The 24,559-nt window shown below is 47.7% G+C and overlaps 1 protein-coding gene across 4 annotated transcripts in view; it reads right to left on the minus strand.

The window, feature by feature from the left end:
* Window positions 1–381: 381 nt before the first annotated feature.
* GGT5 (gamma-glutamyltransferase 5) overlaps window positions 382–24,559 on the minus strand; it is a 43,358-nt gene continuing 19,180 nt past the window's right edge. For 3 of the 4 annotated variants that reach the window (XM_048821801.2, XM_048821799.2, XM_048821802.2), the window contains exons 2-12: window positions 20,940–21,070; window positions 17,176–17,265; window positions 12,029–12,224; window positions 10,809–10,966; window positions 9,725–9,871; window positions 9,109–9,245; window positions 7,890–8,080; window positions 6,700–6,797; window positions 5,604–5,716; window positions 3,816–3,926; window positions 382–3,550 (exon numbers count right to left, since the gene is read on the minus strand). In XM_048821801.2, coding sequence (XP_048677758.2) covers window positions 3,404–3,550; window positions 3,816–3,926; window positions 5,604–5,716; window positions 6,700–6,797; window positions 7,890–8,080; window positions 9,109–9,245; window positions 9,725–9,871; window positions 10,809–10,966; window positions 12,029–12,224; window positions 17,176–17,265; window positions 20,940–20,988 — 1,437 coding nt within the window. In that variant the 5' untranslated portion in view covers window positions 20,989–21,070 and the 3' untranslated portion in view covers window positions 382–3,403. The remainder of the gene's footprint in view (window positions 3,551–3,815; window positions 3,927–5,603; window positions 5,717–6,699; window positions 6,798–7,889; window positions 8,081–9,108; window positions 9,246–9,724; window positions 9,872–10,808; window positions 10,967–12,028; window positions 12,225–17,175; window positions 17,266–20,939; window positions 21,071–24,559) is intronic. The other variant, XM_048821803.2, reaches the window with a different exon arrangement.

Consider the following 24,559-nt stretch of genomic DNA (forward strand, 5'->3'; position numbering starts at 1 on the left):
CGTCTCCAAATCTTTATAATGACACCAGTTTTCTCACAGCACTCTAATTAAAGGAGCCTGATAAGCTCCTTAGCAAGAGTTAGGCTGTTACTATTTCACAGTCATTGTGGTGATTTTCAGACCCACCCCACAATTCAGTGCATAATGCAGGACCCAGGGATCAAGCCATGCGAGCACAGTCCAGGCAAAGACACCCTTGTTTCAGAGGTGAAGTGGAACATGTGGCTGTTCAAAACCGCCTTGCTGCTATTGTAAGAAATGCCAGAATGACTCGGGATGGTAGAGAAATGGAAACCACACTGCTGGTTCCATTCTCTAAGAACTGATCAGTTGGTGGGTGAGGTGGGTGAGGCAGGCTAAAAATTCCCAGCATCTACAAGCCATTTGTAAAAGTAGTTTATTAAAAATATAGCTTTGTAAAACAAACTTCACCTGGAAAATAGAAACATATCCTCTGCTCACAGTGTCATGTAAAGTCTATGGAAGGTGGCAGTGTGCAGATAAATTGGCCCCTGCCCTTGGCAGCAATCAGCCTGGGGGAGCCAAACATTGGAGAAGCCCAGGGCTAGACCTGAGTGATGCTGGGGTCAGGCTTGAGGTGTAATATGGTAGCAAAAATAGCTCCTTCCTCCTTCCAGTCAGTTCCTCATTTTTAAACACACTAAGCAACATTCACCCAGCCAAAAGTAATGACCACTCTAGCGCTACTTCTGTTCAGTTTATCTGCCTAGTGTTTTATGGTTCTACGTGACAGTTCTGCTGGCATACAGTCAGTGGGCCTGCTCTTGAAGAGTTGGGTCCATTTTTGAAATGACTGTTTTGGGCCTATGTAATTACCCCAGAGTGGCAACTAATTGTAGTCATCAGTGCTACCACTGAGATGTCAGTCTACCTGCAACTCAGGTCATTTGACTTCTAAATCACAACTGCAAGCACCAGACTGTCACGAGTATGTAGGTGACCTTAAAGAAAAAGCAGGGCCCCTATCATGCTACATACTATAGAATGAGTGTTCGCCAAGCAGCAACATTCTTTTATCCTGTACCATTCTGCCACACTTACATTTACTACTTGTTCAGGCAAGCACTTTAAAACGTAAGCCCCGCTTCAGGAAAACACATGCTTTACATACTTGTCAGAGTAAGAAAAAAGAAATTTGTTTTCCAGACAAAACATCAAGATCCTGTTGTGGTTCTAGTGTAACTATATTGCTGTATGAGCCAACAGTAGGATGCAGCAGGAGCTGCTCATGGAGGTTGATGCCATAAAGACAGTTTCTTGGTGTACAATTCCTGAAGGAAAACAGCTCTCTCTGTAGCAAGTTTCATTTTCAACAGCACTGAAATACATCTATAGGCTGACTTTGTTTCTCCAAGTTAATAGGTTTCTAAGTGGCTTGCATTTTATTTACATGATGGGGCTTATGGGTAGAAAAGGCAGGCATCCAGCAATCTGGTTTCGTAAGATATAGAATTTTTTTTAAAGGCATGTACTCAGCCATTTGTGACAAAACGATTACAGTGAGAAGGGTTTGCGGAGACATGAGCATGAGTTTAAAAAAAATGGCGGAGGGATAATGCGACTGGAGTAAAAAGACTAAGGTCTGACATGAATGCAACTGTTTTCTTTTCTGCATAAGATGGGTTAACAGAATAGGGATCTATTAATGCAAAAAAAGCCAATATAAATCTGTTACAGGCAAAGCTTTAAAAGCATATAATATTCTCAAATTCCTGTATGCAAACAAAGGTTTCTGTTCATGTAAGTGACTGCAGGTGAATTTATAGAGGCATGCTGAATCTTTGGTCCTATGAATTTTTCTAAAGCCCATCAGTGTACAAATATAAACAATGTGACTGCATGCCCAATCATACTTGTGGCAGGGATGAGGCACAGATAACCCCCAAGGCTGCTCATATCTGCCATTTAACAAGCACTAGGCTGCTCCCCTGCTACAGGGGTATTAGCTATGACTGTTCTTGGACATGTTCCTACACTCCTCTCCTCAAATTCTCTGAAAAACTTAGGTCACTTACAGTAGTTAATCAGGGGCAAGTAGTTTTTTGTGGAGCACAATTCTTCCCAAGGATACAGGCGTCAAATAGTCACAGAACGCACAGCACCGCTCTAGAACAGGCCGCATCATGTCTCACTGCGTTGGTGGGCGCTGTAACTGTTCCAGTTAGGAAAGGCTCATTGCATATTTGTGAAGATGTAACAGAAATCCTGCTGAATTACCCTACTCTTACCTGCACCCTTATTTTAAAGGGTCCTCCCAGAACCCATGTCACTCCTGTTTTGAAGCAATATTAATTTCCTTCTCTTGTGCATCCTCACTTCAACTCATCCAGGGGCCTGGCTTCTGCTTCACTATGGAACACGTCTCGATAAGGATGAGCAAGGAAATCTGGTGAAGGCTTAGGAGGGCTTCCCACCCCCAAGGGAGAGGTGTAAGACTGGAAGATTAGCTGTAATAATATGTCATCAGTTCCTTCCAAAGGAGAAAAGAATTCACATTATCCACCCTAATGCACAGTCACACTTTGCATGGCTCATTTGTAGGGACTCCCTCTTATGCAGGGCCTAAGAAACCTTCAGTGCTGCTACAGAGGTGGCCCTCATTCCTACAGTAGCTGACTGCCGCAACAGACGCTGTAGTACATAGACCAGGTCTGTGCTAATGCTAATGTCAAATGATACCCATGGGCCAGGCAAGGGTCCTGGGATTGCAAGAACTAGACAAAATGTTGTTAGACTCACTCCCTTAGTGTGTGTCCAAGCAAAGCTGTATCTTGCAGCTCTGCTGTGCAACTTGGTGGTGCTGAAATACACCTGAGCAAAGAAAGTCATCTGTGATAACTTCCTATTTCACGTGAATGGTGTGGCCAGAAAGCACATTCACACATGGGGGGTTTCCAAAGCCAGAAAGAAACCAATCCCACTCCTATCTGAGGCTCTTCAGACTCTAGGGAAGATAGAGTCAGGTCCCTGAGGGCAGCTCCCACTGGCACTGGGCCTGGTTCCCCTTTCCAAATTCCCACTGCTTGGTAAATTCCTGATTTCTGGATTCATATTCTAAATAGCTGCTCTGTTCACAAAATATATTTCTATATATCACACAAGTGCTGGTCCATTGTTCTCTGGACCCAGCTAGCCAATATAATAAATGGAGGGTATGATTCTAGCCAAGACTGGCTGACTAGTGCCTGTAACAGCTTGAAGGTAGCTTGCCATATATTGGAGGGTCAGTTGTTACTATGAGTCTCACCCACTGCTCGGTGGCTTCAAGAAGTCCAACTGGTACAGGAGATGTCAGGGGTGCTTCCAGGATAGCTGGTGCTCTGGACCCAGTTATTTCATACTCTTTTTAGCTAGAATAAAATGTTTGCTACAGCACTTCTTCTTAATACCCAGATGACTTTCCCATCTTCCTTTGATCAGAATAAGAAAAGATGCATCTTCCTTCCTTTGAAATCCCCTGCACAACATTCAGGAATAAGAGGGGTTTCGATTCACGGTGTCCTCTGTTCAGCAATCCCAGCTTAACATCCTGAAAGGGAAGGAGCAGAAAAAATAAAGTAAGTCTCGCCGGGGCCTCTGTTGCATCTGGGCTTATTCTCTTATGGGACGGAAAGATGTTGTGCAACTGGTCCGGAGACTGGATTCAAATAAAAGGAACATCAGCTGGAAGTGGGACCCTCCTAGCATTTGGTGTGGTGACAGACACGGCAGCACTCAGTTGCCTGCCAGTTATATTTGTAACCCACACCAAGGACAAGAAACAAGTGCAGGGAGAACCAATGGAAGTTGCTCACCTCATCAAATTTTGGCTCGAACTGGATGGAGTTGTTTGTGGAAGCATGGAGAACTGGCAGAGAGATGGCATGCTCCAGGTCATAGCCAAACCAGAGTTTGTTCATGATTGCCTGCAGTGGAACAAACTCAGCAGTTAATGAAGGTGAAGGGTGAGCATCTGGGTCAAATTCTCATTTACACTCGTGCAAACCCAGAGCCACTCCTTTGAAGTCTTTGGGCTATAGCCTGCTTGTATGGCAGCATAAGTCTGAAGTAAATCTAGAAGTTACAGATTTACACCAGTAATATTTAGGATCAAGTGAGAGTGACTGCTCTCCCTAAGTCTGGTTGAGCACCTCTGACAGCTTTAGTTCTTTGTCAGGCCTCTTGAACCTGGTCAAACTAGTATATGCAGTTTCCCCCACAGGGCGAGTCTTCTCAAGACTTGCTACCTACCTAGGGATTTCCATTAATTACCCTCCAGTGATGTTGGTTCCTCCAGGAAACCCTGTAACTTCCTCACAGAGCCATGAAAACACCTATAGGGTTGCTACACTAGTCTTTTGCTATGTGCCCATATCTCACATAAACAACTGGCCATGAAGGTGCTGTGCACTATACCAAGGGAAGAACAGATTATTCCCCAAACCTGTTGCTCCATGGGCCCAGGATGGCTAGACACAGTTTCCTTCAACAGACGAATACTACCCTTGAAACAGGTGGAGGGACAGGAACAAACACACACAGATGTTCCCTCCACACCCCAGGACTCCACAGCACTGACTGGTTCAAATGAAAGGGACAGAGTTTGAATCTGTCTTGATTCTCCCTTGCCTCGTCCACAGCAGCACTTTGTGATGCTGTCTGAACATCAGCCCAGCTGTTATTAAACTATTAAGAACAATATCCAGCGCTTTAACAAGCTTCAGGGATGAGTCTTTTTGTTACTGGCAATCAGGCGTTCATTTTTCATTTAGCCTCCTCTAAAAACAGACTACACACTAGAACAACAGGCCCTAAGGGACAGGAGATGGGCTAGAAGGCTGATGTTGCCCATCCCTAACTGCGGCCATTCAAGGCTGGGTCAACACCTTAGCCTACAGTGACTTCCTCCATTTCCTGTCAGAGAGGCCTGAACTAGCAAAAGAGGGAGGCAAAAATGAATGTGACTCAACATCCAAAGATGATGGTTCCAACAGTGAAGGGGAGATGTGCCTCTCGAGCTGGCCAGAGCGTGACTATGAAATCCTTTACCCCCCCTGGAAAGCAACCTGGGGACACTTTGGCCCCAACCTCTATGAAGAGGAAGTGATTTTCCTGACCCCCCAACCTCTAATGAGAGGAGTTTTTAAGGACAGGACTAGCAATTGCATCAGGTTTGTGGAAGAGGACATGGAGTGTGCAGGATGGCAGGAACATTCCCTATCTGGTCTGGGAGATGGTACCAGCGATACCAGTTTTAATAAGCTCCCATTTCATCCTCTCTACCTCCAGTAGACACACCATCTCATGCTTTTAGCAAGAAAGTCTAAGCCATCCCTGTGGGGCAATGACAGCTTCCATGAAATAAAGGAAACTCCAGTTCATGGTGATGTTAAAACCCACCTGGGCTAGTGTCCAGTGTAGTCACAAAGGCTGGGGTGCCTGCAGCACCCTCAAACAGTATTAATAACACCGACAAAAGGAGCTGCGGCCCCTTCTGCCCTGCAAGTAGGTTTATGAACATTTCACACGTTTAGTAGGAGGAAACTCAAATGAAGAGCAGTAACTTTAGTGCTCCCTCCCCTGCTATGCGGTCACTCGCTCACCAAGGCAGTGGCGCTGATAATCAGGTCCCCTCCTGAGCCTCCAATCACCAGCTTGGAGTTATCATCTTTGGAGATAAGAATGGAAGGAACCATGGCAGAGGGGGGTATCTCTCCTAGAGAAGATGGAGAATGAGTTATTGGCCCATCTGGCCATAGGGGGAAAAAAACAAACTTTGTTCATTACAAATCTCTGTCTGTCTCCTCCCTGTCCCACACTGAACCTCACCCGTTCCCCTCAGCAATTCAACTTTCCATCAGTTGTTCCAGAAATACAAATCTTGGGCATTTGCTTTTGTCTCCCTTAGCCAGAGGCAACTCCTTGAAAGCCCAACCTGCACTACAGGAGGCCTGTGACTATGAAGATGCTCTCACAGTCCTGCTTAGCTCTGTAGTGTGCTGCAGCCTCAAACTTCTTTGGGAACTGCTGGAACTAGACATCAGTGATAGGCACAACCTGGGCACACCTATATTTGCAGTAGGACTATAGTCACTGTTCTGTCAACCTCTGGCATAGCTGAGCCATGGAAGAGTTCCTTGGGGTGAAACTTATCTGCCAACGTGGAAAACAATGTGCCAATAGCCCCAGGCTCACGCACTTTATATAGACCTATAGGGTTGTACAGCTATAAATACACCTCTGGCACTGTAATAAACTATTTAAATTCTTGGTGGATGCGTATGTCTTGTGGGGATTATTATTTTCCCCGCAATATGAGTATTGTGAAGTCACTGGGAGCCAAGAGTAAGCACGGCAGCATTTATCCCTATATGAATAGTAGTTACTTTTCTGAGTTCAGCTTCTCAGCATTTTGCCTCTGCTTTGTATGCCCTGGCCAGAAAATGACTGAAAGAGTTTTACAGACCCAGGTACTGCACTAGTTAGAACAAACTCACATCCAGTTCTGGTCAGAAAGGGATCAGGGAGGAAGAGTAACGTCTGACCCTTGGAATGTCCTGCTGGAGATCATTTCCCAGGGTGCACTTCAGGCTCAGAACTATGAGCTGACTGTTCAAGATCTGGGAGCACACCCAAAGGTTTGTGGATGCTCACAGCACGTTCTGGCCTTTTGTTAAGATAAGAGTCGACAGCTCTCACCGCTAGTGATCTTGTTTCTTGGCTTCTTCTTGCAGAAGTCAACGAGCTCGTTATTTAAAATGATCCCAGTTTTTGGAGAATATACCATTGAGCCAAACCTGAGTGGAGTGAAAGCACATGTGAGATGTGGGAGTCCAGGACTGTTATGCCAAAGATCACCGACAGACAGAACAGCAGAGAACCCTTCGGGAATTACCACTGGCCATGCTGCGCCATGCCAGCCTAGCGCTGCCATATACAGAAGCCCACAGAAGACTCTGTTAAGCCCATATTCAGCACAGAGGTGATTATACCACTGTGCCAGTGCCTTAAGGCTGGGGTACCTTTATATTTACTGTTGTGTGGCCACAGGCTGTGTGGGTTGCTGAGTCCACTATCTGTAAGGAGAGACAAGAGAGTTTTACCTTTTGTATGGCTAAGTTTGAAATCAGAGTAAATATTACGCCCCTGTGCTGGGCCAGAGACATCACTGAATGGGCGACAAAACTGAGACACTTCTACTTCCTAAGCCAGCTGAGTCCAGGTGCTTGTAAAAGAGTTGCTGGCTGTCACTTTCTAGGGCACCTCTCAGTAAGTGGCTCAGTAGCAAAAACTACTGAGCAAGTTGTTTGTCCCGTCTGACTCCTGAGTGGACGTGGCAGTAGGTGGATTGGGGCTACATCCCTTGATCGCACGGGCAGTTTCACTGCTCCAGCTGGGAACAACCAAACTCAGATGGCTGGCTGAGAAAGTGTAGGGAAGCTCAGAGGAAGGCTGTCCTGTGGGTAGCTACATCCCTGCCCCTGCCTTGCCTATTTCTGGGAAACTGAAACACAGGCCATTGTATTGTTCATAACCAGCTTGGGAGCCAGGTTTGTGCCAGCTTGTTACTGGAGAGTAGGATTGTGTGTCAGTTTCAATACAGACCCAGGCCATCTGGCCCCCTCCCTATAAGGACAGCACAGCAAACCCCCCCCCACACACACACACCCCCTCCCCCAGAGTGGCAACCTGCGAAAGAGTGAAGGCTGGGGAGAGACAGGGGAGACCTGAGACTGAAGCCATTTCCCAAGAGTCACAAGTTGGGCAGCAGCTGGCTTTCAGGTGGCACTACCCACGCTCATACACTCAAGGAGCCCCATGAACCTGCTCAGCAGAGGCCCAGTCACACTCCCTCTGGCCGACCAAATCACCAGGCTCTGGTCACTTACGGCTGGTTGATAGTGCTGGTGACAGACACGGCACTGCCATCTTCAGCGAGAACGGAGATGTGGGAGGTGCCGGAGCCTATGATGCTTGGCTGTGAGAGATTGTAAAAATTGTCTGGATGGTCACCTCTGTCATCTATACGGTTCTTGACAAGTTCCGCAAAGGAGTTGGACAACAGTTCCTGAAAAATCACCTAGGAATAAGGCCAAGGGCAGTGAGATGACCCTTCCAGAGCAAAGGGATGCTGCTGCAGGCTGAGGAGGAGGTCATAGGGTGATGAAATTCAGAGAATCTACATCACCACTCAAGCACTGTCAGCATCTGTCGCCCACCTGCTCCCCATAACCTGCCTCCTCAAACAACACTAAGCAGAGCTATCAGTGCTTAATAACCAACTCCTGAACAAATGAGAACACTCTGGCAAACGACAACGGATGACGCCTGTAATCCAGATCCTCTTTCCTGCTTCAGTTGATCTGGTGAGCTGTAGCTCACAAAAGCTTATGCTCAAATAAATTGGTTAGTTTCTAAGGTGCCACAAGTACTCCTTTTCTTTTAATCAAAACACTGACATTGAGACTGTCTGAGAACACAGGGCCCAATTCTCCCACCCTCAGCCAAGCTGAGCAGTACTGTCCTCCACAAGTTGTCCCACTGATTTTACTTCCTCCCCATTGCAACAGGACTACACAGTATAAATTCCTACTCAGCACGAGTAAGCATGAGAGAAGTAACATTTAATGTTGCAGTGTGGTGTTCTAATGAACCTTAAGGGGAACTGGCAGGTTGTTTGGAAGGTTTATTATAGGGAGTTTATGACAAAGAGGTTTCAAAACAGAAACAGCAGCCCTGCATCAAAGCTATAGAGAAGGCAGGAAAGGAGGAAGGGGCCCCAAGATAACAGCTGTTCTCCACGACAGTGTTCCCTATCAACTATCCAATGGACAGTCAGTACAGGAAGCCCAGGTTTGCACATATTCATCTTACAAGTAAGAGTCCTATTGAGATGAAGATGCACTTGGACCAGTGAGCTGTGAAACTTTATGGGGTTTGGGTACTTGAATCTTATTAGCAAGGAAACATTGACTGGACTTTAAAATACATGGACAATTAACAACAAATTGATTTCCATTTCTTCCCTTCCCCCCCGATTGTGCTGCAGGTGCGGTCTGAGATCTGCAATGGCATTTCTGGCTGCCTCATGGCACTGTGCCGGCTCACCTGCTCTATGCCAGAGAACTGCGGGTCATCCGATTTTGGCTTTTGCCCGTTGCCAAACTTCAGGGCCTCTGCAATACGATGGTAGGTCTCAATCTTCCCATCGGTCGACGTCAGGGACTGTGGCGTGAATTTGAACTCTTTGGTGCAGGGTAAACCAAAGGGATTAATGGAGTAAGGAAGACAGCCAGCTGCATTATATCATGAGTCCTAATCCTATCTACTCTTTCTGTCCCATCCCTATTCTTAATCCATTTCTTCCCATCTGAGAGACTTGATCCCGCAGACTGAGCATAGGCTGGGAGCCAGGAACACCAAAGTTCTAATTCCAGCTCTGAAACCAATTCTCTTTGTGACTTTGGGAAAGTCAGTTAACCACTTTGCCTCTGTTCCCCTAGCTGTATAATGGGGATAATGATGCTTCCCTACCTCACAAGGATGTTTGGAGGATTAGTTGGTTCATATTTGTAGCATGCTTTGAAGATAAGGGCCAAGTAGTGTTATTACATGGCTGTTTCTGATCTCATCCTGCCCCTCCACCCACTGTCACTGCCAGTGCCCTTCCTGTCCATGTAGATGGTAGATGATACAGAAATCTGCCTTTCATTTCACAGATTACCTTTCAGTACGTTGAGGATGAAGAGAAGAACAGCACCCCCAGCAGGTGCTGGAGGGGAATACATTGTGTATCCACCCAGAGAAATATTCAGGGGTGTCATCACTTTTGCCTTGAAATTCTTGAGGTCACTCAGCATCAGACTGCCATCTTCAAGAGAAGACAAAAGAAGCACATGCCATTGGCGTGATAGCTTACTCTACAGGTACCTGCCATAGGCAGAGAGAACCAGATGAGTACCTGCAAGCCTGACGAATACTTAGTACACCAGCCCCAGCATCCCCCCACCTATCTTTTGCCCTTCCTCTTTTATGTGTCAAACCCAAGGACAGGAAAAGACTGATACAGCTGGTGAAACAACTGCACAGTGACCCTGGCTAAATGACAGAGCAGAGGCTGGGTTTCAGGCTCCACTCCTGAGGCTGAGCCAGATCATGTCTGCCCCCAGTGGAAAGGGAAATGGCATGAGTTGCCCTGCTGTAGAACCCTCAGCTGTATCAAAGTCAAGGCTACAGCTTTCCTGAACATAGACCTATTTTCTTAGCTGAAACCCCTATTGCGTATAATCCTAGGCATCAGGGCTCAAATCCAGGCCTGGTGTAATTCCGTAGAGTCAGCTGAGTTGCACCAGGAAGAATCAGGCCTAGCATTTTCACCAATACTTGTCATGATGCCAATTTTTAAAAAAGGTGACTAGTGACTTTGAGTGCCTCAATTTTGGGGGCCACAAATGGAGTTCTTTGCATTTATCTTTACTGAATTTCATCCTGTTGATTTCAGAATAATTTTCCAATTTGACAAGGTCCTTTTGAATTCTAATCCTGTCCTCCCAAGTACTGTACTTGCAACCCCTCAGTCTGATGTCATTGCCAAAATTTATAAGCATACTCTCCACTCCATTATCCAAGTCTTTAATGAAAATACTGAATAGTACTGGACCCAAGACTGACCCCCTGCGAGACCCCACTAGCTATGCCCTCCCACTTTGACAGTGAACCACTGATAACTTCTCTTTGAGTATGATCTTTCAACCAGTTGTGCACCCACCTTACAGAAATGTCATCTATGAAGTATAACTGTTACCTACTTTCATGCTTTATGTCGTTCACCAAATCCTGTGCTATCTTGCCCTCATAAAATTCTCTGGCTCCCTTCTCTGCTACAACTTTCAGTGTATTCAGCAGGGCTGGCCAGAAGATGATTTCATCAGGTTTTAGGACCTCACCATTCTTAAAGAACAGCTTGCTGTTAAGAGAGAATGTCCATCAGTTCAGCTTTATAGCATGCGTGTGATTATTTCTCTCCCCTAACAGAGTCCCCATTTGCCAGCCAAAGCTTGTTTCTTCTGCGTACAGTTTGTCCTGGTTCTCCAAAGCTCCACTCCATACCACCAGGGGAAGGCCTGTCTTCATACAGTAACTGTCCCTTGGTGAGCATGTCTCCATATCAAGTCCCACACAAAGATTCCTCACTCTGGGCCTGAAGCTGCAGCCTTTATTCAAGTAATCCCAGTGGGAATGCTTACACGAGTAAGACTGCAGGTTTCTGCCCTGTCAGCGGACAGTTGCAACACTGTCAATGTCTTCACACATCCAGTCCCCCATCTCCTATTCTCAACGTTCAGTTGCACTTACTAAATCATCCCTCTGTGCAGAGCCACTCAAGAGGTGCTGACAAAGCAAAGATATTTCTATTATATTCCCCCATCCTCCCAAAACAGATTTTTCTTTCAGCTGCAAAAATTGACCAGTTGCCAGCAGAGTATTCCGAATTCAAGCCCATTCAGTGGCACATTCTTGTCTCACACACCATAGGCGCTGACTCTGTGGGTGCTCCGTGGCTGAAGCACCCACAGGGAAAAATTAGTGGGTGCTCTGAGCCCACTGGCAGCCAAGCTCCCCTCACCCTCTACCCCACCTCGTCCTCCTCCCCTGAGCGCGCCGCTTCCCTACTCCTCCACCTACCTCCCAGTGCTTCCCGCCCGGCTGCCACCAAACAGCTGTTTGGCAGTGTTGACACGGTCCGGGAGGGAGGGGGAAGAGCGGGAACGTGGTGCACTCAGGGGAGGAGGCGGGGAAGAGGCGGTCCCAGGGCGGGGATTTGGGGAAGGAGAAGGAGTTGGAATAGGGGCAGGGAGAGGGCGGAGTTGGGGTGGGGACTTTGGGGAAGGAGTTGGAATGGGGGCAGGGCAGGGGTGGGAATAGGTGGGGCAGGGCCTCATGGAAGGGGTTGAGTGGGGGCAGGAGCAGAGGGGCGGGGGTCGAGCACCCTATGCTGCACACCCATGTGAAATACAACTTCTCTTACCACAAGGATGACTTTTTCAAAAAGGTCTGTAACATCGGGTAACTGAGAAATTTGCTTAGCACTTTTGGCATTCTGATTCCATGTGTAAGGAGCTTGATGGTTGGTTCAAATAGCGATTTCCATGGCAACCGCCCATAGCGCCTGTGAGCTTCTTCATATCCACGAAGCTCCCCCGGGACTGCAATCCACTGGCTCCCTGCACAAGCAGTTATGATATTACTCATTGCAGTAACCCCTCCCCTCATACATTAATCACATAATTCCTGGTCACATCCATCTGGAGGCCACCACTAACAGCTACGACATGCTAAGAATAAGGGAAGCAGAATCTAGCACCAGGAATTTCCAATGGTTTCAAGGCGTGGTCCACCCCCTTCAAACCCACTGGTGATAGCACAGGCCACCCCCACCCTCCTTATTCCATTAGAGATAGCACAGACCACTTCCTCCTCCCTGCCCATTACTGATAACCCTTCCCCAGCCACCTGTCTCATAAGCGATAGCTCAGCAATTGCTTACATGGAAAAACAATGTCTATCTAGCAACTGAGCAGCGGACACAAGTCAGGGAGCCAGCATCATGTGGCCAGCCAATTCACCACAAAATGGCAACAACTGCCCTCAGATGATCGGGGCACAACCAGAGTTTTCCCAGAGTTCTCCCCTGCTCTGCACCCACTTCCAACCTCTCTTCCCCACATGCTCTCTCTGCTCTCAGCCCCCCAGCCGCTGCCTCTGCACCCAGCCCTACACACACTCCCTTCCTGCTGCCCCACACCCAGCTCTGACCTCTCCCCCCCCCCCCCGCACTCAGCCCCAGAGACCTCCCTGCCCCACAACCAGCCCCGAGGCTGTCAGGCTGAAGAACACCACCTCCACCAGGGGCCTGGCATTTCTGGGAGCCCCAGACCACATCCTCCTCCTGCATCTCCACTACCCAGTAAGCTCCAAAAGCCTGGATCCAATTCTCCCACCGTCCTTGGCACTGGGAGTTCCTGGTGCCCCTGCTCCATTTCTCCCTGGGGGTTGACAGAGGAGCGGTCAAGCTAAAGTTCCAGCTCCGGTCAGGGGCCAAGAGGGGGCCTGGGACCTCTGGACCCTCCCCCTCTTTGCGCCCCTGCAGACCATCACTATAGGCTACAACTTGCCGAAAGTCAAACAGTGAGTCAGTGGCAGAGCTGAGAATAGACACCCCAACACACTCCAGTTTCCTGTCTTATGCCCTATCCAGCAGGCCAGTGTTTCTCAAGCTGGGGAGCATGTATGGGGTCTTCTCCACATGCACCTCTGTACAGATTCCAGTGACATTCACAGCCTGGATGCTGACCTGATCCTTGAAGGGATGGAGCAGGAGCTGTGATGATTAGTGGAAAGGGTGATGTAAATACCTAGATAGGGAAATAGAGGCTGTACCCTCTTCAAGGAGCCTATTCACCCGCACAATGCCTCTTGGATCTCCTGTTGGGACAGCTGAGCTCTGTTCCTTTAAGAAACAATAATGGCTTTAAATTTTCTGTTCCTCCGCTTATCAGTCTGCAAAAGAGGGACTCGAATACCTCCTTCCCTGGAGTGTCCTGAGGCTTAATTCACTAGTGCCTGTAATGTGCTCTGAGACCCTTGAATGAAAGGTTCTAGGGAAGGAGAAGCATTTGCGCAAAAGCAGGGTAGATCTCTTGGTCTCTTCCTAAACAAAAGTATCTGCAACCCAAGTTGAAGAAGCTGCTTTTCTATTAGCTGGTAGTAGTAACAGCACGTGTATTCTCTTTACAGAGCAGCGTGGGGGTGAGACAGAAAAGGTAGTTTCCTGGTTATGGGTTTATATTGAAACTCAGGAAACCTGGATTCAATTCCTTTCTCTGCCACAGATGCCCTGAAGGATCTTGGGCAAGACACTCAGGGCTTGGTTTTTCAGAGGGTCTGAGCACCCACTGACTTTAATTGTTCTCAATGGGAGCTGCTGGGTGCCGAGCGCTAGGAAAATGCAGTCCTACTTTGAAGATTACATATAAAAGGCACCTCCTTACCTAGCCGGCCTGCCCTGTGTGTGGTCAGTCGCCTCTGCCAGCTTTAATGACAAAACTAATTTTTTAAAATGATTTTTACTACTGCAGAGTCAACACAGCTACGAGACAGAGTGCTGGACTCTAGTCCCTGTGCATCAACACCACTGCTTGCTAAGTTCAGTCATAGTAAGATCTGTGCAAACCCACTGACAGCAAGGGAATTGCCTGGATGTCACTGAAAGCAGAATCTGAGGACAAGGACATTTGCACCACCACAGGGGGCCTGATTTGGCCTGTAAAACTTTTGCTCCTGGTAACAATGCAGGACAAGAAAAATCCTGTTCTCAGATCTCTGGCTGAGTTTAGTGGGAAATCAGTCAGAAAGACAACCTCTCTTTCCTTGCAAGCTTTGCAGTCTGATACGGCGTCGCTGAGACACAAACATGCCCCCACCATGCCATTTTTGCTGTCATTTTTCAGAGTGGAACTGCACATTGAGCCACAGACAAGGACAAGAACAATGAAGTACAGAGCTGTCAGCTTTGACTGACACATAATGAGTCTTGCTTTGGAGCCTGATCCTACAGGACATTACAACAGCCTGCAGCCCTATATTGACGTAAAAGTTTAACCAGTAAACTGAAGAGCTTGATGCTTATCAGTTTCTAATAACAATTAAACTCCACTGGGGTCCCAGCTGTTGGCTGGCGCCTGGGGCTCTGTTACTGCCTGCACCCGGTGTTCATCTAAGCATGCTCAGTACATCGGCTGAAGCCACTGCCCTTCACCCTGCCCTTATTACCCGTAAGATTCTGTGGACTGCTTTTGACAGGGGTTAAAAAGTGGCAAAGGGGGGTGAATCAGAGCAGGGGGGTGGCCAGGGTCTGAGCAGGGGGTGGAAATTTACTGGTCAGGGGAGTCAAGCAGCTGGAGGCAGCATTAGGAGAGGGGCTAAATGGCAAAATCGAGGATAAGGGGGGGAGGAGGCAGAGTTAAACCCAGGGTGAGGCGCTGGCAGAGGGTGTCGGAGGGCAAAACCCAACACAGGCAGGGGCAGAGGGGGTAGCAGTTAGCCCAGTGGGACTGAGACACTAGTGCTTGGCAAAATAGTTGGTTGTGGGGCAAGAGGCTTTTTTATTTGAGCAAAGTGGCTTTTTTGTATGGTCACATGAACTGAGCATGCTCAGTAACATCTGCTGAAGCCACTGCCCTTCACCCTGCTCTTATTAGCCATAAAAATCTGCTGACTACTATTTACAGGGGTTAAAAAGGGGCAAAGGGGGCGAATCGGAGCAGGGGGGTGGCCAGGGTCTGAGCAGGGGGTGGAAACTGACTGGTCAGGAGGGTCAAGCAGCTGGAGGCAGCATTAGGAGAGGGGCTAAATGGCAAAATCGAGGATGAGGGGGGGAGGAGGCAGAGTTAAACCCAGGAGTGAGGTGCTGGCAGAGGGTGTCAGAGGGCAAAACCCAGCACAGGCAAGGGCAGAGGGGGCAGCAGTTACCCCAGTGGGATTAAGACACCAGTGTTTGCAAGGGGCTTTTTTATTTCCCCCTCTCACACAGACAACACCTCTCAGCATGGGCTTACCAGGGCTGGGTTCTTAAAGGCACAAGGCTGGGTTCTTAAAGGCACAGGCATCCCAACGCCTAGTCAATGCAGCTCCTCTTTGTCTGATCTAACCTACTGAGGCTATGTCTACACTACAAAGTTCAGAGCGCTGCCGTGGGTGCCAGTGCTCCTGGTAATCCCCCGCAACGAGGGGATTAGCGCCGACCACTGGGAGCCAAACCTGTCCACTAATTTTATATGTATCAAATACATCAGTGGTTCCCAAACTTTAACAGCCTGTGAACGCCTTTCACTAAATTGTGAAATCTTACAAACCCCCCTCCTAAAAATGAATATTTCCAGGGATTTAAGTTTAAATTTCCTCCGCACTCTGCAATCCGTTGGGCTCCTGCTGCTGGACCCCGTTGACTGCCCTGGTCAACTGAGCTACTCTGAGCTCAGGCTGCAGGTCCTGCTGACCGCCGGGGCTCAGCTGCCAGCCCCAACTGCCCGGCCCCACTCTTCCTGGGGCTCGGGTTGCCAGCTCCACGTGGAGCGCTGGGTTTCAGGCTGCTGGCTCCCCCGCTGACGGGGGCAGGGCTTGGGCTGCCAGCCCCAACTGCCCTGCCCTGCTCTCCCTGGGGCTTGGGCTGTCTGCCCTGCAACCGGGTCCCATCTGCTGCCTCCAAAGCCCGGGGTCCTCTGCCTGCCATGAGTGAAATTTTTCTGGCAAACCCCGGTTTGGGAACCACTGCCATACATAAACGTATACATAATGTTTACACCTTTTTTTCTAAACCCATTAACCTGCCTGGCCCTCCTCACTGTCTGCCACCTCAACAGAATCATAGAGCTTGCATGGCTCTGCACTATTGTCATGAGCGTTTGCACCCAAAGGTGCCTGCTCCTTTACCATTTGCAGATCAGCAAACATACATGTGGGGTGTGACATTATACTCTACATTCTTTATGAAAATATGCTTATGATATGGATATGACATAGCTAAAATATACTTTATGCCAGATGACTGATGTGGGGTAGCTTCATCACATTGCAGTGTTACAGGTAGCACATCCCTACAGTTCGCAGTTTCGTACACATGTATGTGTGTGTGAAAATGTTATCTGTAGGACCGTGCTACCTGCAGCAACGACAGGTCCTACTTTGCTAAAAAAGGTATTTCAAGCAGTCTCACATGTAAAACCAACCTGATAGCTTTCTTGAACAGTGTAACAAGCCTACAAGTGGTAGATATGGTATATCTTGCCTTTAGTAAGGCTTTTGATATTGTCTCCCATGACCTTCTCATAAACAAACTATGGAAATGAAACCTAGATGGAGCTAAAATAAGATGGACATAACGAGTAGGGTCACCAGGGATCAGTTCAGGATATGTTTCTATTCAAAATCTTAATGACTGAGATAATGGCATACAGAGTACACTTATAAAGTTTGTGAAAATTTAAGGTCTAGAAAACATGACCTACGAGGGAAGACTGAAACATGATAACAGTTTTCAAGTATGTACAAATAAAGTAGCATCTTTTTACTGCACCAAGCTGTCTGAAAGGAAAACAGTCCAATTCCAGTCCTTACCTACTTGGAGAGAGCTTGTACATTGATCTAACAAGTCTTGTTTGATATTTTCTGGAGCTGTTTCACGAGCGTTAATCACCACAACCTCTCCTGGAAATAAGAAGGGAAAACACATAATAATCTCTTCCCAGTGTCTGGTACGTTTCATTCATCACAGTTAGAGGAGCAGAAAGCAAAGTGCTGGAGTTTATGCTTTTTTGTGGAAACTAGTGAGGGTTGGAGTCCCACTGGATCATGCACTGTGGAGTCCATGAAGTCCATCACCAAACCGGCCAAGCTCTCATGTTATGTTTATGAACTCTGCAGCAGGGCACTTTCCTTCTGCAGAGTTTACGTCTTCCTAACATTTTAAGAACAGTACATCTCATACTGCTGGTCCCTTTGACTCTTTGTTTGATCTGAAAGTGAGATCATGATCCAGGATATACAGATGGGTTAATTCTGGCTCTATTGATCTTAAAAACTGCTGTGGCCCTTTTATGGTACTTCAGTGGTGCAAAGAGGCACACAGTTGGCTTAACCAGTTAACCAGGAATTCTCATCTCTACATCGCTCCTGCACCTGCTGCAGGGGGCCTGGTTGCAAACTGCAGTCAAGTGGCCATTCATTGGCGTATTGCAGAGGTGGGCAAACTACGTCCTGGAGTGTCCTGCCTGGCCCTTGAGCTCCCGGCTGGGGAGGCTAGCCCCTGGCCCCTCCCCTGCTGTCCCCCCTCCCCTGCAGCCTCAGCTTGCCGTGCCACCAGTGCTCTGGGTGGCGGGGCTGCGGGCTCCTGCCGGGCAGCGTGGCGAAGTGGCTGGCTCCGGCTGGGCGGTGCGGTTGCCAGTCCTGGTGCTCTGACCCGCATGGTAAGGGGGTGGGGAGCGGGGGGGTTTGATAAGGGGCAAGGGGTCCCAGGGGGCAGTCAGGGGACAGGGAGCAGGAGGCAGCTGGATAGGCGTGGGAGTCCCGGGGGGCCTGTCAGGGGTCCGGGATGTGGATAGGGGTCGGGGCAGTCAGGGGACAGGGAGCAGGGGGAGTTGGATGGGGGTGGGGTTCCAGGGGGGCGGTTAGGGGCAGAGAGTCCTGGGAGGGGGTGGTCAGGAGCAGAGGGGGTTGGATGGGTCGGGGATTCTGAGGGGGGCAGTCAGGGGATGGGAAGTGGGAGGGGGCAGATAGGGGGTGGGGGCCAGGCTGTTTGGGAAGGCACAGCCTTCCCTACCCAGCCCTCCATACAGTTTCGGAACCCTGATGTGACCCTCAGGCCAAAAAGTTTGCCCATTCCTGGCGTATTGGAACCAGCATGGAACCTTCTCCATCAGACTCCACAGCACCTTTCCTCACAGGAGGGCACTAGACTTTGAGAAGGATGCATTTCAAAGGTTCACTGGACTATAAAAGAGGGGGGCAAAGAACCCCAACTTATCTTTCACTTTGAAAGACAAAGGACCTGAGCACCTTGGACTTTGTGGGAGATCCTGACCAAGGGGTCAGTCAGCTGTCTTGCTGGGAGGAAGCATAAGAAGCTCACCTTGAAACAAGACTGTAGCTTGTTTAAATCTTAGTCCTTAGAAAGCATTTTTCACTTTTATTTGCTCATAACCATTTCTGATTTTATCCCTTACACCTGAGCTCACTTAAAATCCTCTCTTTTCATTAATAAACTTATTTTTCATCTAAACCAATCCGGTGCTGTGTTTGAATTGAAGTAATCATGAACTCTAGTTAAAGTAACAGACTGCTGAGGTTTTGTCTCTTTAAGGGAGCAATTGACTGTATTACTTCCCTAAATGTACCAACAGAGGGCTGGACATTTCAGGGCAGACAGTTTGGGGGAAATTCGGGAGTAGGGGTGGCTTGGCTAATAGTAACCAAGGCTGCTGGAGACCAGGGAGTGGCTGTGGTATAAAAAGCAGGCTGCTGGAGTTGCTGAACCAGGGTGGCTTTTATCACACGGATACTCAGTGCAGGCTTGTATCCTGGCTGGGAGCACCCAGACAGGAAGCTACAGCAGCAGAGCATTTTAAGGCACTCAGAGTTATACAACAAATGGTAACACAACCTCATACTGGTGTGGGTTGCACCCCAAAATGTGACAACCATGCCCTCTCTTATTCTCCTCTGTCCATACAAGTCCCTGAAACCATCTAATACTCCATATTCATCTGCCACTATCAGAAAGACACTCCATTTTCCCAGTGCAAGTCAGAGAGCAACACAACCTTAGACATGCAGCACCATATACATGCTTACAGACTGGCTATTGATAATCCTTGTACCTGAGGCAGGCTAAGAGGCAGGGCATGTGTGCACATTATATTATTATGCAACAATAGACCACACTACTGTAATTCATATCTGCAACAGAGAGTGCTTAAGTCCCTTTCATGTGGCAACGACTGGGATTCTCCCACCAGTAAAGGGGGAAAAAAGTGAGGTGAAACAGTAGACTTTAGGAGGGTGTTGGAACCACAAATGAATGTTGCATTTTGGGATGGCAGCTGGAGTACTGTCTATACCATATCAGTATGTGTATGCCCACACAGCCACTGCCAGTACACTGGCAGAGGGTTACGATGTTCTGAACAGGAGAATAACTATGTCAGCAACAGTGGAATTTGGTTGGTAGGAGACAACACACCAGGCTGTGCTGAGAAAAAGGAAAGTTTTGACAGCACAGCTTTCTAATGTAGGTCAGTACTGCATATTTCCAGACTTTGTTACTTAGCTGGCTTGTTTGCTTTAAACTACAGTATTATTCTTACTGCTAATGACTATAGGCTACGTCGGCTGGGATAAGCTCAGGCACTGTAAATACACTGAAGCAGGAACATAACAAAACTTTGAGTTCTAAAAGCCAAACAAACAGACAAGTCTTATGTCAGGGCCTGAAAGTGGCTAGACTTGAGCATAGCTAGATTGCCAAAGGGAGTAAATTGCAAAATTAGAAGGCCTGAGTCTCCGCAAAAAGAAAAGGAGTACTTGTGGCACCTTAGCGACTAACAAATATATTTGAGCATAAGCTTTCGTGAGCTACAGCTCATTTCATCATAAATTTGTTAGTCTCTAAGGTGCCACAAGTACTCCTTTTCTTTTTGCGAATACAGACTAACGCGGCTGCTACTCTGAAATCTGAGTCTCCACAGTCTGTTTCTTTGTGGAGTCCCTAACACCCACACAAAGTACTGTTCTGATCTGGCAGCCTTTTGCACAGGCATATGGTAAAGGACACAAGGTGTAAACTTGCCACGAAGCAATTGGTCCAAGGTCTCACCAGACATGGAGAGTCATATCCATCCCTCAGCACAGTCACAACAGGGATGAATATGGCCCAGAGTATTTACACTTAGATTCTCATAACAAATGCTTCCCTTCTGATCTCATCTGCATTGGCTGAGCATAAGGTGAGCACCAGCCCTTCAGTTAACTGGGATTCAGGCCATTTTGCTCTAATGCCTGCCTAAAGTTCAGACATGGTTGAGTTTTTCACCTTAACTCCAACATTCCCTCACCTCCACGAGATTGCTTTTTGAATTACTGCGATACCCTACTCACACTGTTGTGAGTTAATGGATGTCTGTTTACAGCCATCGCTCTACGGGAACGGATAAGTAGGTCTGGGAATACAATACCATTCTAACCAGGGAGTGCAGCTTTCATTGAAAAATGCTTCGCCTGAACTTCCAGGACATTGGCTTGTGCAAGGCCACTGAATGAGCATGCTGGTGAATAGACTCTAAACGCTATGGGAGAATTACCTGAGAACGGACAGGCCCTCACCATACCTGTGGTTGCATTATAGATGGTAAAGATGACACCTCCTCCCAGACCCATACTCTGGGGGTTCAAAACTGACGTGCAGACCAGAGCAGCAATAGTAGCATCCACAGCTGAACCTTTACGTTGTAGGATGTCCCTGTATGAGAAAGGAAGAGAAAATATTGTGAAAGGCCAGGCAGCACAGAACTGAGCGGGCTCATGGAAGATCCTTCCTGCTTGTAATGCAAATGATATTCAGGTGGTAAGTTGGGAGAAGTCAATAGTTACGTGGACTGAAGCAGCTGGGGTGATTTCACAAAACTGGGGGAAATGAGTTACAGTGGTGGGAAAGGAAACTGGACAGAGAAGAGAGAACCTCTGAAAAAAGAGGTAGCAATTCTGTGTGAGGATCTAAAAGCTGCACAAGGAAATGACACAGCTAGACCATGCCTACCAGCCAGAAGACTTATTTAGGCTGAGCTGAAGGATGAAAACAGAGAACAATTATCGGAAATTTCTATGGCTTTTTAAGCCATAGCAACAAGGCAGATCAGGAAATGATCATACAAAGAGGAAGAAAGCTACTGAAAACCAGAAGCCCCCCCAGGAGAGCACAGCACACTCTATAATGCAGAGACGAAGTCTTCACAAATGTCTTAAGTAATGTAAGTGATTTGTGGCTAGTTCAACTGCACTACTTTCCAGCTTCTACGACAATTAGACAAGGCACCATTTGGTCATGTGGGGGGAAAGGGAGAAATATGAGTTACAGGTGAGTGGGAAACAAGCCCCTGGATCTGAACACCAACTCTGTGGAAATTCAGGGCCGGATTCTTTGCTCGTTAACAGTGGTGTAACCCCACTGGTTTAAGTGAAGCTACTCCAGACTTACACCAGAGTGAACGAGCTCAGTCAGGGCACTGGATGCCAATCTAGGCTTCATTTCAAGCTCCTTCCAGTATGCAGTCCTCACTATGGAGTGGTGACCAGTGCCTCCAAAGCAATGGCTGGATCCACAACTCTGTTCCATATCGCACTGAGCTTGGAGGAAGCTCAAATCCCCACTCACTGCAGGCCAGGCATGTCCATATCTCTATTTGTCACATATTCTGGGGCCCTCTGACCATCTTCCCAACACTAATGAATTTAGCCTCACAACACTCCTTGCACACACGGACGTATTCTTCCCACTATACAGATAGGGGAACTGATGCACAGAGAGGGATTCTGGGACCTGCCCAAGATCACACATAGAGTTTCTAGCAGAGCCAAGAACAAAATCTAGATCTCCAGTCCGGTGCCCTACCTACAAAGCCACCCCTCTTGTAGCATGAGTTTAACCCCTTATATAATGAATGATGTCGCTGCTGAATGATTATGAAAGTACCTTGCTCCCCTCAGATGAAAGGAGCTTTAGAAGTGTAGCTCAGTGGGCCAGCTTACCTCTATTATATTCATTGCTTTGCATTATATTCTGCTTTATTATATTCAGCAGTAATGCAAGGAACCTACAGGCTTGTATCCTGTGAGACACTGGCTTCAGCAGTTAGCATGAGGCCTACGAACTTATGTAACACATATGTTTTGGGAAACCGGACGTAGAGTGTAGGGGGGGATTTTGTCCATAATATCAGCTCACCACAGAACATGAATTGAAACTGGCTTCTGGATGGAATATCTGACTGCAAGAGTGCCCTGGCAACAAATTGACGTATATGATAATGGGGTGAAATCATAAATACACTAACTTATAGAAGGATACCTTAACTCAGGTAAGGAGATGAAATGCAAATAAGGAAGAGGGGAGAAACCCCTACTGAATATGCATTAGAGATGCGTAATGTCAGCATAACATGTTATAAAAGTGGCATCCCAGCCTGGGGGCAGTAGGGAGAGGTAGCCCTTGGGAGGGGCCAGAATGATGGCCACTGGTGAAGATGAAGAAGGTGACGGTGATGAGGAAGATAATGGCTAACATTTCAGGTTGTTTTGCAAGGGATGGTATAAGTATGGATGTTCAGATGTACTTTCTGTATTATCTCTATCTACCTTACTGAGTTAGTGTGTGTGACTTTGCTAAATGTATTAATAAATTATTTATTTGTAAATATAAAAGAGTTCCTGTAGTGTGAGTGTTGCACCTGTGCACATCGGGGATCCCAACTATATAATTTTAATAATACTTGGCCTGATCTTGGGACAAGAACCTGTCAACCCTCAAAGTGATACAGTAACTGGGAATTTTTATTCATAATCTATAGATCAGGCTACAGGAGTGAAACATTATTAAGATGACGTATTTGCATGGAGGCTAAGCAACAGGAACTACCCTTCTTACTACCGCACCCTCGTACAACTCCAGATTAACCTCAATTGACTCTCTTAGTGGCAGATTCAACCACCCCAGTTTTCAGGACTGTTAATCCTAAATGTTCAAAAGGCATGAATCAGGCCCCCCAAAATCATGAGATACTATTGAAAACCCTCATGATTTTTAAGCCTAACACATGTGGATGCCATTTATTTCCCTTCCGGTTTTAGTGTCTTTAGGGTGCACTTAGGTTCTGTTTTCAAGCTTTTCTCTGCAACTGGGAGGGCTAGAAACTTCTTTTTTAAAACGAAAGCTGCAATTCTCATCGAAGCACACACCTCCAGAAGTTGGGGCTTTAAGAAACACACCTCATACCACGACAGTCGGCAACAGTGAGGTTTGTTTTCAACCACTCCTCTGCTGGCCAGACAGGGACGCCAAGCAAAGAAGTCGTTAACTCCACTCCTTGCCCAAAACCAAAGCATGTCGCCTCCACAACACACTTCAGACAGTATCTGGTGGCTCAGTAATCTGAAGTTGTTCAAGTAGTTGCAGACCTGTGTTCCGCACAGGTGTGTGCACACCCAGCGTGCCGGTGCCAGAGACTTTGGCCTACCAGTGCCCATAGAGGGGCCGTGCTTGCGCCTCAGGGCTGCAGCCCCTCTCCTGGCTATATGAGGCGGTGTTGACCCTCCTCAGTCCCTTCTCACCGACCGTGGCTGGAGTTGAAGATCTGTCTGTGACTGTAGTCTTATAACCTTGCATTTACTCTAAGCCTAGTTTACTGTACATAAGTAATTAGTCAGTAGTTAGATAGCATTAGTAGATAGTGTTCTCCCCCTCGATGCCCTCACCAGGCTTTAAACACGGTCCTTCGTGTGGAGAGGCGATCCCCAACAGCGACCCCCTCCGCCCCATGGTGCGTGTTTTGTCTCAGCGAGCCCCATCTTAAGAGTACTGTTTGATCTGTAAATTATTTAAAAAGCAGACTCAGGTGGCACGGGACCTTTGCCTGAAGCAACACCTGCTTCAACAGGCCATGCGGCCCGATCGGTACTAAGGTCCTCCTCGGCCAAAGATTGCCCTCAGGCTTGAAAAGTGCTGCCGTCTCTCATTCTGGGGCAGGCACCTCGCCGAAGAGACGGAGGAGCCACTCTCCATTATCGACATCAAGGAAGATGTCTCATAAGACCAATCAGGACCATTCCAGGTTGTGGGGCAACTCCTCTGCTTCCCCCAGGAAAAGTACAGACTGGCACATGGCTGGTTCTGGAACATGGGATGGCACAGGTTCCTCTGACCCTTCCCTGGTACCGAGTGGAAAGAGCAGAAATC

The sequence above is a fragment of the Caretta caretta genome, chromosome 15 (assembly GCF_965140235.1).
Source record: "Caretta caretta isolate rCarCar2 chromosome 15, rCarCar1.hap1, whole genome shotgun sequence".
Classification (NCBI taxonomy): domain Eukaryota; kingdom Metazoa; phylum Chordata; order Testudines; family Cheloniidae; genus Caretta; species Caretta caretta.